At 35.7% G+C, this 12,109-nt stretch overlaps 2 protein-coding genes across 3 annotated transcripts in view; one reads left to right on the forward strand and one right to left on the reverse strand.

Moving 5' to 3' along the window:
* Positions 1-7,925, reverse strand: part of LOC108965127 (guanine nucleotide-releasing factor 2) — a 56,473-nt gene extending 48,548 nt beyond the window's left edge. The window contains exon 1 of one of the 2 annotated variants that reach the window (XM_018927340.1): positions 7,534-7,925. In XM_018927340.1, the coding sequence (XP_018782885.1) occupies positions 7,534-7,561 (28 nt within the window). In that variant the 5' untranslated portion in view covers positions 7,562-7,925. Of the gene's footprint in view, positions 1-905; positions 2,179-7,533 lie in introns of those variants that run through there. The other variant, XM_018927339.1, reaches the window with a different exon arrangement.
* A 572-nt stretch (positions 7,926-8,497) lies between these two features.
* Positions 8,498-9,613, forward strand: LOC108965118 (melanoma-associated antigen D4). Its single transcript, XM_018927322.1, has 5 exons — positions 8,498-8,741; positions 8,802-8,970; positions 9,032-9,188; positions 9,256-9,328; positions 9,392-9,613. Exons 1-5 carry the CDS (start codon positions 8,571-8,573, stop codon positions 9,479-9,481), a joined length of 660 nt encoding a protein of 219 aa, XP_018782867.1. The 5' UTR covers positions 8,498-8,570; the 3' UTR covers positions 9,482-9,613.
* The last annotated feature ends 2,496 nt before the right edge of the window (positions 9,614-12,109 follow it).

Consider the following 12,109-nt stretch of genomic DNA (forward strand, 5'->3'; position numbering starts at 1 on the left):
CAGCCGATAAACAAGCTGGTGCTGAGAAACGGAATTACTTGTGTTTTGGAACGGAATTCAGAGAGAGTACGGTTACCACTTCAGGTGCTGTATAGTGTTTTTGTTAGAAATTCTGTAGCCAGGACCTAACCTAGGTCTAATTCATGGATCTCACTTAACAGCTCTGTACATTGGTTCTTTTTTGTTACCCATTAATTTATAAAAATTAGTCACCTGATCCTCATAGTTCACCGAAGCGTTTCGAGCTAACCACGATTTTGTTTAGGATGTTAATATCAATTTCAGCCATTTCGCGAGGTTTGCCCAAGGTGTGTCTACCGAGACATTTTAATCTCAGTCTGACAACAGCCAGACAATAGAACAAAAAGTAACAAGATGATTCCATTTCATCATGCTCCATATATTAAATACATAACTTTGGCAAAGAGCTTCCAATAAAAATTTATCTGCATCGCGTTTGAGCACATTGAACTGTGTGCGGTCAGAACACCTACAATTGAAGCGAGATTGACTTTGCTAAGAGCAAGTAGTTCAGAGGATCGCTTACGATTCACTCTGGCCCAAAGGATCTCGCATTCACATAAGTTCTAGTTGTTGATCAGCGCTTGCCGAGCTCACAAGAGAACGCTATAACGCAAGAGGACAACGGAGTACCGACTCGCATACAATCGGATAAAATTGATTAAAGGGTGTCCTTCGGAGGACTCATCGGAGGACTCATCGGGTTTCCATTATCCGGCGATTGCGCTACGACCCTACATCCACACAATTCTAATACGTAAGCAGCTTAATGCAAAACAGTTATCAAAATAACCAATGCTTGGCTACATTTCGTTAGCATTTCAAAAAACTAGTCACTTAAGGCTTGCCAATATAACTTGACACACATTCTTGCATATACGCACCTCTGTTGTAGGACACACCCGCGCCATCGGCATCATCAAAGGCAGGATTTGCACAGCAACGGCTATCTCCGACAGCGGCGTCAGCACTTGCGGCACGTGAAAATGGACGCGGTTTGCGATTTTTAACGCGTAAGCGTAACTCGGTACTTAAAATACGCATCGCTGCGTAAATATAACGTAAAACTTGAGCGCACACACACAGACAAACGGTAAACAATTAACGGCAGCTCCCAATGAGAATGACTCCATTTGCTTTGTTAGCACACTTAATGAACTTTTCGGTTACACACAGAACACATTAAAATTAATTTTCTTTTCAAAACACTCGGCACAATTTCTATTTCAATTATTTCACACTCAAAATTTATTATTTTCCTTTTCTCAACTTGCACATGTCAACAACATGCAGCTTGCAACAAAAATGAAAGTGCAGTCAAATATAGGCATTAAAATTGCCTACACTTCGAGTATTCTACACTTTTAAACACTAGAACCACCACCAGCGCCAGCATACAAATCTTAATTGCGTTCCGGTTAAGGCTGGTCACAAGCGCTGTGTGGCACAAGCGGTAACTGAAGCGCAGCTGCCTGAAGGGTTGGTTGTAAATGACGGCAGCGCTATTGGAATGCTCATATGCCAAAAATACCGAAACTGACAGTGATCACTGATGGACAGACAGTAAGTAGTTGTGTTCACAGCAACCGTCGCTACTAAAGTTGAATGCCAACTGGTGTAACTATTGGCATCAGCAGTCAATCGCCGCTGTCGCTGTTACAGCTGCTGCTGACGCTGCTTCTACGATTGCTGCCTCTGCTGCGGCTTTTTAGTAAATGTGCGCGATGAAAGCATGTATACAATTTAAAATATCGTGTGTATTATTGTAAATTGTTCAACACAGTTCGACAGTCATTTACTTCACCATTTATTCATTCATGCAGTGGAATCAAAAACTATATTCGAACACAACAAAAATTAAAAAAATTGAAGAAAAAAACATTAAATTTGTTGGTCGAATGGACAGAAAGTGAGTTGTGGCGCGTCGAATTGAGGCTTTGGCGAGTTGTGTATTGCTGATTTGAGTTCATTTACAAGTATACAATGGTGTTTTGCTTTTCTATTAGTTTCTACAAGCATTTATTGAACTTATTGCTTTTGTTGCGATTGTTGTTGCTGTCACTAGTTTACGGCACGTAATGTGCTATTACGAAAAAAACATATTATTACATAGGCATAGGCTATGTAAAAGCTTTTGCTCGTATATGCTTCACTATATAATATGAACAAATACATACAGTGATGTGCGATGAAATAAAGCCATACATTTTCTGATGATATTATTGCACTTAAATTTTTTTTAAGGATCTAACATGCCATGAACTAATTGTAGTTCAGTACTCACATCGTCTGTGTATATTTTCCCGTTACTTCTGAATTCAACTTCGAGTTCATTTTTAACAAATCAGGAAAATGTGCTATTAATNGAAATACCAATGAATTTTAAATTTTTTCGTTTATGTTTTAGACTTAAGCTGTTTAATTTGTTTTTTAATATACGTCTCATAGGTTGTTCTTTTTTACCTATTAAAGAAATAAATGAAAAAAGTGAATTTTTATATGATTTGTTAATTTAAATAATTTCGATAGTAATGGCTCTATTTCATCGCACATCACTGTATGTACATATGTATGTATTGTAAATGCATACGAAAATATAGCGAAATCGTTGCTTTTCTATAGTTTCGATATTTACTTTGCTATTTTATAGACAACAACACCACTTCAACTACCACATTTTATACATACTATACAGACAATTTTGTGGCGTATATTTCTTTCCGCACAGTTCAATGTATTGTCTCACCGCAATTTCAATTTCATCGATCTATTTTCGATTTGTATTTTATTATTTCACTTTTCTTTGTTATTGTATTATTTATTGAAACAAATTTCTGTTTTGGTTTTTTGTTTTACGTGGAAATCTTTCAGTGATCGCGTTTTGCGGTTATGTCTATAATAAGTTTTTCCCGCAGCGTTTATAGTTACTTGTGCTCGTACTAGAGTCAGTTAGCTAGCTGCTCACAACGCAATCGTCTACTAAATGCTCTTTGCTTTTGCTATCGTCAATGTTAGTCGTGCTAAAAGCTAGCAAATCGTGTCTTATCAAATGCGAAATAATAAATTTAAATGCACACACACACACATAGAGATAGGCACTTTTATACATACTTTTATGATATGTTTGTGAGTATTTGTATATTGATCAGGCGCATACGTTGGGATGGGGTGGGGTGGTACAAATGTACATACATACATTTGTTAGCTAAGGCAGAAGACAATAGGCGTATTTGTTGCAGTGACTGTCGACGACTTTGAAAGGCGTGCGGAGATAATGGCAATTGAATAGATAGATATGAGGTGGCCATAGCAAATGTTGGATATATCTTGTCAACAAAAAGAAAGATGGTATTAAGTAACTTAATACTCGAGTAGAAAGAAGGAACTGGAAATGAATGAAAACGTTGACTTTAGCTTTAACAACTGATAGGGTCGTTTAGAGTAAGGAAATCACATTACTAGCACAAGTCAAGAAAAAGAGGAAACACTATAAGCAAGTTAATAAACTATAAGCAAGTAATCCTACTTTTTCAGGTTAAGATCATCGAATAATTCAATATATATAACACCTTTCCTCATAACAACTAAACCAAAACCGTAAGCATTTTAAATAATTTTCATATTAAAAATTCCGATGTTTTCAGAAGATAAAAAAAAAACGGAGATCGGTCTAACAGTGCTTGAAAAAAAATTGTGTTGAACTGAAGTTTCGCTTGCGAGCTTTATGCGTAAGCAAAGCTGTTACAAAACAAATTCATAAAAGTACTTTAATTGAAAATTGAGAAAATCAATCGAAAATGGGTGTTTTTTAAATAATCTTTAGACACAAATGACCTTAAAACACGTTCCAAACATTTTAACGAAACTGTTTTCACAGGAACGCTTCAATTTTTCAGATTTCAATTAATTTATGAAAAATGCTTGCTGGTCACATTCGAAATATGATTTTTTTTGGGGTTTTAATAAATATTATTGCTCTAAAAGGTATTTGATATCATATGATTTTATCATTTATCTGATCAATTTCGAAGTTTTAGAAAACAAGAGCAAAACTACAAAAGACAAGAATTAAACTATAGCCACAATAAACACGTTATTTCCCCAAATCCTAAGAAACTTTGAAGAGGAAATAATACCAAAAATTAAACGATATTTAAACTTGAAATTAATAACCTAATTTTAAGACTTTCAGTGTCAGGATAAAATTTTTGAGATAAGTCCAAATTTTTGAAAAATTGTTTTTATTTAGAATATTATATTGTATATATTGTGTTTTTTTAATGTTTATTCATAAAAAAATTATTAGTAATTTATTTTGTAATTACAGATATGTGTATCGTTAGAATTCTTACAACTGGTCACATTAAAATATTTTACGTATGTATCTGCGCCAACAGTCATTCAATTTGAGAGTCATGTGCGTATTTTGCCAAATTCCCTCCAAGCCAGCCACCAAAACCCCATTGTAGAAACATAAAAACAAATAAGACTCAATCACACACACATACAAAGATGTGTGTACAGTGGTTTTCGTAAGAAAAGCAGTGTAACAGCCAATATTACAGAGCCACAATTGAAATTGATTTTGCAACCGCCAACGTTGTTATTCTGTTTATCTAATAATAATATCCAATAGTAATGCAACTTGGTAAACTTGTTTCTGGACATCGATTGGTATTGCGGTATAAAACTTTGCACGAATAATAAATACCTTTAGAGTATACCACCTTCTGACCAAAAGTTTTCAAAGAAAAATCCAACAAAAACTCTTGACTTTGACTTTTTACCACAAATATCGGAAAATATGTGAGATATATAATTTCAATTGCAGATATGTATAACCTTTCCTCATAATGGTATATCTGGGCGTCAAAAATGGGCTTCTCTAAAAAGCAATTTGATAAAATGTTTCTTAAATATGAGAAATAGTATTATTCCATATAAAGAACGTTGAGAATATAAAAACGTATTAGTTCCTTGACCACGTTGTAAATGTTTACTATGATACTATGGTGTAAAGTTTGATATACATAAAGAATTTAGTCTTTCCTGGTATAACTTCTTCATGTAGATAAGCATTTAGAACAGTCCCTCAAAACATACTTTCCAGCAAGTGATGATCAAAATTTACTCGAACTGTTGCTTAAACTGCGAGCATAAACAAAGTCGATAATTTTTTTTCTTGTGATTTTTTAGTGAAACCTTTTTTATATTCGTGTGAAGATTGATCCCCATAAGTCAATTGTGTGTGTATATTTTTATTATTTGTTTAAAAGTGATAAGTCGTGGAAACTTGCGTCATGCCAGTCGTCCATCCACCTCTGTTAATGATGATGACACCGAATATCGTATAGAAACAGTGCTTGAAAATGATTGTGTAGGCCAGATGCACATATTTCGGTTAACGTTAACTCGACTCGTACCAAAAAACCTGAACTTTTTGCAAAACCGACGTCGAATAGAAGTCATAAAAGAGCTGCTTGGCAATGTAACTATTAACCCTGTGGACACGCTCATAATTTTCTGTGATTACCGTGGTTTGTTTCAACATGAATTTCCTCCACACGGTCGAACGGTGGATAAGGAATTCTACTTGGCCGTTTTGAGACCTCTACGTGATGCAATTTGTCGTAAATGACCGGATTGGAAAATGTATGGATTTTTACCACGATAATGCCCCGGTAAATTCTGCCATGATTCTGATTGAGTTTTTGGCGAAACACGATATGATTCATCGCTCTCCCACCGTAATTCAGTGAAGGTGACGAAGACTATCCCAGCCAAGGAAGTGTATACAAAATTGGATTAAATACTGATATGAATGCATTGAAAAATGAAATTGGTAGCAATTTGAAGGCGATATTAATTGCTTGTACTAAAAACAAGAGAAATTTTTTTTTGGTCAGGCCGGGTCAAATTTGACGATTAAAAAGTATTAAGATTTGTATATATGTACATAAGATGTACAATTAGTTATTACTATTTTTTGGATTTCAAGAGCGCTCTGCTATTGTTTAGAGCATCGCTGTATGTACACATGTTCATATGTGAAGAGAGTGAGCACGAGAATAAACATAAAAGTTTGAGCTTTTAACCAATTAATCTCAGTCGAGAGCCACACAACAATGCTCATATTCACTAATTCAAAAACGTTTCTCATTTTCATAATTATACCGGCAGGTAAATTATTTTTAATATTTAAATGATCTTACAATATTTTGCTTCGTTCACTCAACTTTTGTAACCAGCCGATTTTATACTACATTATTAAATATTAATTTGTTTATTTGAACGTTCATAGCATAAAAGGGTTCATTTTTTTTTAGTTTGAATTGCTGTTTAGCATATAGTGGTCCGATCTAAGCACTTTGTTTGGAAATTGTAGCGTACTGTGTCAAATTACATGCATTGCAAAGGGTGAGATAATTCCAAAAATAGGTAGCTTGGCACCTACAAAACTATGGTATAGGTTTTAACCTTTTAAATCGGTACACAAGTACTAACAATTTGAAGTGCGTAAAGCACTTGTGGAAGTTAAACACTGTACTCGTCGTAAAACCGAAGCACTGCAACTTTTACTTCCACTTAGTGCTATGCTCCAGCACACTGCATAACGGTCACACGGGGCATGAGCAGCGATGCGTTCAGAGGAAGTGCGCTGCAACAGCGTCTACTGACTCCTCTGCTTACTTACTCGGTGATCTATGGTTATACAAAACTGCAATGGCATCGTTGAAACAACTTTGCACACCAAAATGAATACATACAACAATATGGAGTTTGTGTTGTTGTTGACAAGGAATGCAATACCACAGTAGAATTGGGGTAGAGTGAGGCGCCTGTTTGCCGATGATGGCGTTCAAAGTTGCAGCCAAGACGAACGTACGTGTATGTATGAATAAATAATGTGCTTCTCCTTGCGTATGCGGGCGGATGCTCGAAGCAAAATGCTATACTGTCTGCAGCTAAGTTGTACTGCACGCGAATGGAGCAACAATCACAGCATTTCGTTAGAGTGTACACACACAATCATTTTACACCTCCCGAATGTTAAAAATAAACTTGTTGATAAAAATACACACGAGAAAAGAGATCCAATGGGAACAAATTCCATATGCGTAAAACGTGCAGATTTTGATGCTACACATTTTTTAAGACATGTTAACCACATTTGTAATACTAGTTAAAATATTTTATGATGATTCATGCTCTCTGTAGGGCGCTGGTTTATAGCGGCGGGTTTGTGGTTGCCTATAACTGTAGCACGCATTTTTGGGAAATGCTGGTACGGCATGGTAGGGCATGATATAAATCGAATGCTATTTTTGTATAAGAGCTACTGTCAATTGTCTTAATATTTAGAACTTCACTGCGGCAAATTCTTTTGCACAAATTCTTAGTATCACAAACATGATTAAAGAATGTATAGTTTAGTACAGCTTTCCACCAATCCTTTCTCAAAATTCGACTCTTAAATACATATTAGTGGAATGGAGGTGTAGCTTTACTTACCGACTTTTTGCAGGGCATTCATGTTCATTTTCGTTTCCAATCCACTTTGCTGCAGGAGCTTTGCTGACTTTTGCGGAAACTGCTGCTCGCCTGCTGGGCTATTTTACTCGTATTTTTGTATCACTAAATTCCTTCTGATTACAATTTACATATTCACTTTGATATACATATGTAGGTATAATACTGCATTTACATATTTTCTAATACTTATCACTTTTATTTTTGTATCAATAGCACATTTTAATTTGCACACGCGTATATTCAATTTTTTCCAATTCACTTCAGCATATTTTTCACTATAAATTCAATTTGACTTTTTAGCATTTCTTCATTTTGGGGCACTTTTCAGAACGACATATACTTCGCGCTGTCTACACTTCTGCTTCTGTCGCTGTCGCTGCCACTATGTACGCGAGGATGAATGGTAAAAACGAATGTATGTGTGTTGAATTTTTTGCTCCCTTCTGTTGGGAGAGCACCGGTGACTCTCTTTATATTTAACTTTTGATTATACATTTTCGCCACTAGATGTCCGTCGGTGTTGTCTGACGTTTTCCTTTACACGATTCGTAAACAAAATAGTGGTTTGATAAAATTCACACTTCGTGAGTTATCTGAAATTTTTTTTATAGATAGTTACATTATTTCAAGCTGAAAATTACATAAATTTTAATTTAAACGCTATAATAATAATGGAGTCGGCCAATATAAATTTTAATTGGACTTTAAAACATAATCTTATTGGTAAGATAGTGATGTGTCCGATAATAGATGGTACTCAATATCCTTTCCTAATTTATTACAATTTTGGTATTTTGTTAATCCAAAGCCGATTTTATCTTTATTACTTAAAAGAAAATGAATAATGTAATTTATTTTAATAAAGTTTCCGTCCAGTTAATATTCGACTCATTTTATGTGCTAATCGATAGACTTTTGTATATCGATACCTTGTATATGTATCATCGGTAAAGATTACTATTGGTAAATTCAATTGGCGCTATATTAATTCTCGTCAATATTAGCCTTTTTAAAAAATGGAAGACGATGAGAAGCTCGCTCAATGTCGAAATGCAATTTTGGTATTTGTAATCAACAATATTGAAAATAAACTCCCTATAAAGGAAGAAGAAATGCGTGAAATACTTGGCAAAGACAAAGCACTCCTCAAGGGATGTCTACCAAGTGTAATTCAAACTTTGAAAAAGGTAATTAATATTTTAATTTAATAAATTTATGTACCTAAAGCGTTTGTGTTTCAATTATAGGTTTATGGAATAGTTTTACAGCGTGTACCTGAAACTAGAAAGTTTATTTGCTATTCGGAGTTAAGTGCATCCTCCACAGCAGAGTATGATTTGGAACAGATCCGTCATTTAACATTGTTATTTATTATACTGTCTTATCTGTTAATGAAAGATTGCCGAGTGGATGAAGGTATTTAGAAAAAATATTTCCAACATCCAAAGTAGAATTAATTTACGTATTCTATTTACAGAGCAACTATTTAATTTTCTCAAAGGCCTACGGATAGATATCGACGAGGAGCACACATACTTTACAGGAAATCTGAGAAAACTTATTTGTGAAACATTTGTAAAGCAATTATATTTGAAGCGGGAAAAGTCCGATTCTGAAACCGACATGGAAACAAGGTTTACTACACACATACGTCATTTCAAATTGCCTGATTATTAAATGTTTTTTTTTTAATATTTTTAGATATTTGTTCTCTTGGGGTTATCGCGCTACTATGGAATTTCCACCAAAAGATGTTTTACAACAAACTGCAGGGGTACATTTTTTAAATGTTAATATAAAACACTATGTAATTATAATTTGTTATGCTTAATTTCAGATTCTTGGCAAAGAAGCCAGGGATTTCGTCGCTATATATAACAAATATTGTTCAAACGATAACAACGAAGAACCAATAGCTGTGGACTAAATATATTAATCAAAATCAAATCATACTTGTTATAGCTGTACCCACTAAACATTTTTTACTAACCATGTATGTATGTCAACATTTCATAAGTAGCTCTAGTGTCTTTTTATATTTCTAGAATTACAATTTCACTTATTTTTTATTATTTTTAAAGTTTATACTTATATTCATTGTATAGTATTGTAATAATATAAAAAAATAGATTATTCCAAATACTAGTGATTCTCCACAAGCTTACAATTCAACCAGTTTGATGATTGCAGGCTGTGTGCTTTTATAAAAAACTTAATTTTTTTTTTAACTTCTTTGTTTTTACGTATATACTTGTTTGAACACATCAGTCGCCAAACCTAGGAGTTTGGAATGACTTTGCTAAAATTTTTGTTGTATTGGGTGAAAACATCGTCGAATAATGTTGCGGTGTAGTGTTCCCACGACAGTCTGGTCTAAAACGAAAAGGACCCGTATTTTTTATCCGACCAAGGGGTGTCAATAGGGTACCATTCATCGAATACAACCATAGTAAAAAGTCTTGGGGGGTTATGCATCAGCTCGTTAATTTGTTATATATATATATGTATATACTACAGTATACTATAAGGTCTCTGACGTTTCGTTCTGAGTGACACAAACTTCGTGGCGAACCTATTATACCCTGTTCTTCTTCTTCTACTTTGGCGTACACAATGCTTACGTACTTATAGGCAAGTTTACAACCGCGCGAGTCGTTCTTCCTTTTCGCTGTTTGACACCAATTGGAGATTCCACGTTTAGCTAGGTCCTTCTCCACCTCGTCTTTCAAACGAAGTGGAGGCTTCGCTTCCTTATCCAGTCTGGAGAAATCAGAATTAACGGCACGACCAATGATATCAGTATCATCGAACGGATCGGCGAGGTCGTTCCAGATCCTGGCGGAGCTTCATAAAGGGAGCTGCCTTTCGTGCTGTCAAAAGCAGCTTTGAAATCGGCGATGAGGTAGTGTTTTTGAGCAATTTACCTATCGGCCAGCTTGCCGAGCTCCTCGTACTCATGCATTTCGGCCTCTATCTTCGTTATGTCTGCAAATGCGTCCGCTACCCTCTTCAACTCTCGGTATCTACTCCGGCTCGCACGTGTTGTGGTCGACTGTCAGGTTGCGAAGTAGCTTTCTCTCCACTACGATGCGGCACTCCTCATCGTACCTGCTGTTCTTTTGCCTTTACTCTGTTCAGTGTATAAAAATGCACTGCGTTGCGGAACGCTCTTTTCTTAGTTTTATTGGTATCTACTAGGACCTGCGATGTAACAATTTTTACTATGACCTTTTCGAACCCGTATTGAACATGAATGTATATCCGGAAACTATTTCTGTAATGGTTTATATTCAATTAAATCGCTGTATACGATCTTTTGACAGAAGGCCTGTTCCGAAACCTACCTATCATTGTCTTAATTACTCACAAGAATATCAAATCCGCAGTACAACCCATCTACCCTTAGGCTGAGAACGAGTGGATGTTTTCCTGTTCTCTTTCATTTTGATCATGGCTCTTTGGACCTCTCGCGAGCTTAGGAACTATTGGTCAAAAACCAGCACAGGGACGTAACAGGTCTACTGAATTGCTTGCTCTTATCAATGTTCATCTTACAGCAAATGTGCGAGATCTGACTGGACAATATTGGTCCATCCGTAATAAAATCAAGTTGCCTTAGGAAAGATAAGTTTCTTCAATCTGTAAGATCAAACTTCCAAAACTTGGGAAGCATTACAATCAAGAGGAATCACATCGTCCATATTTTCTCTGTTTCGCATTAGTGAAGTATCTAGAGACTTGGTAAGTGAGTGGTACAGTGCCCAACACAGAGCATACCGACAAGTTTATTCAGGAAATCCTTTGTGGAAATCTCTCGAATCTGCAAAAAAACTTTAAAAGTTTTATTTCATGTTACTTTATGTTCACTCTTTTGTAGTATCCAAATGTTTCCTTATTACTCAAGCAACGACCGCGTATGGAAACGGTACTCTTTGGAGATTTAAAAAAAATGGGGACATACAGTATCTACCAGTGATTCGGTTCTTGTATTTGAGAAATGAATCGCTTATTGAAATCAAAATCATCATAATCGTCTCTCCAGATCAAGAATTGAGCGTCTAGTGGAATAATTTGAATCCACAGGCACAGTACAAAATGTCCCCTTCCCAGTGAGCCAATGTAGTTCCCGTAGGGTCGAGAATATTGCTGCCGCTAGCGCGGCACTCACTCGTCTCTGTGACATCGTTGTGGCGAATTTTGCGAAAATATCTTGGCCTACATCCTTACAAGATCAAATTGACGCAAGAACTGAAGCCTGGTCGAGCGGCCAGAATCGTTGTATGTTCGTGAATTGGGCTGAGCAACAACTTGAAAATGATCCGGATTTTCATCGAAAAATCATCTTCAGCCATGAGGGGTTTTAAATATGCCGCTCAATGATATCCGAATATTTTTGACCCGAATTGGATGATATCGACTTGGACAACATGTGGTTCCAACAGAACATCGCCACAAAGAACACAGCGAGTGTAAAAATCGGCTTATTTAAAACCAAGTTTGGTGAACGTGTTATCTCACAAAATGGCCCAATTGGTCGCCTACATATGTCGTGCGA

Source organism: Bactrocera latifrons, unplaced genomic scaffold (assembly GCF_001853355.1).
Source record: "Bactrocera latifrons isolate USDA-ARS-PBARC rearing strain unplaced genomic scaffold, ASM185335v1 scaffold_134, whole genome shotgun sequence".
Classification (NCBI taxonomy): domain Eukaryota; kingdom Metazoa; phylum Arthropoda; class Insecta; order Diptera; family Tephritidae; genus Bactrocera; species Bactrocera latifrons.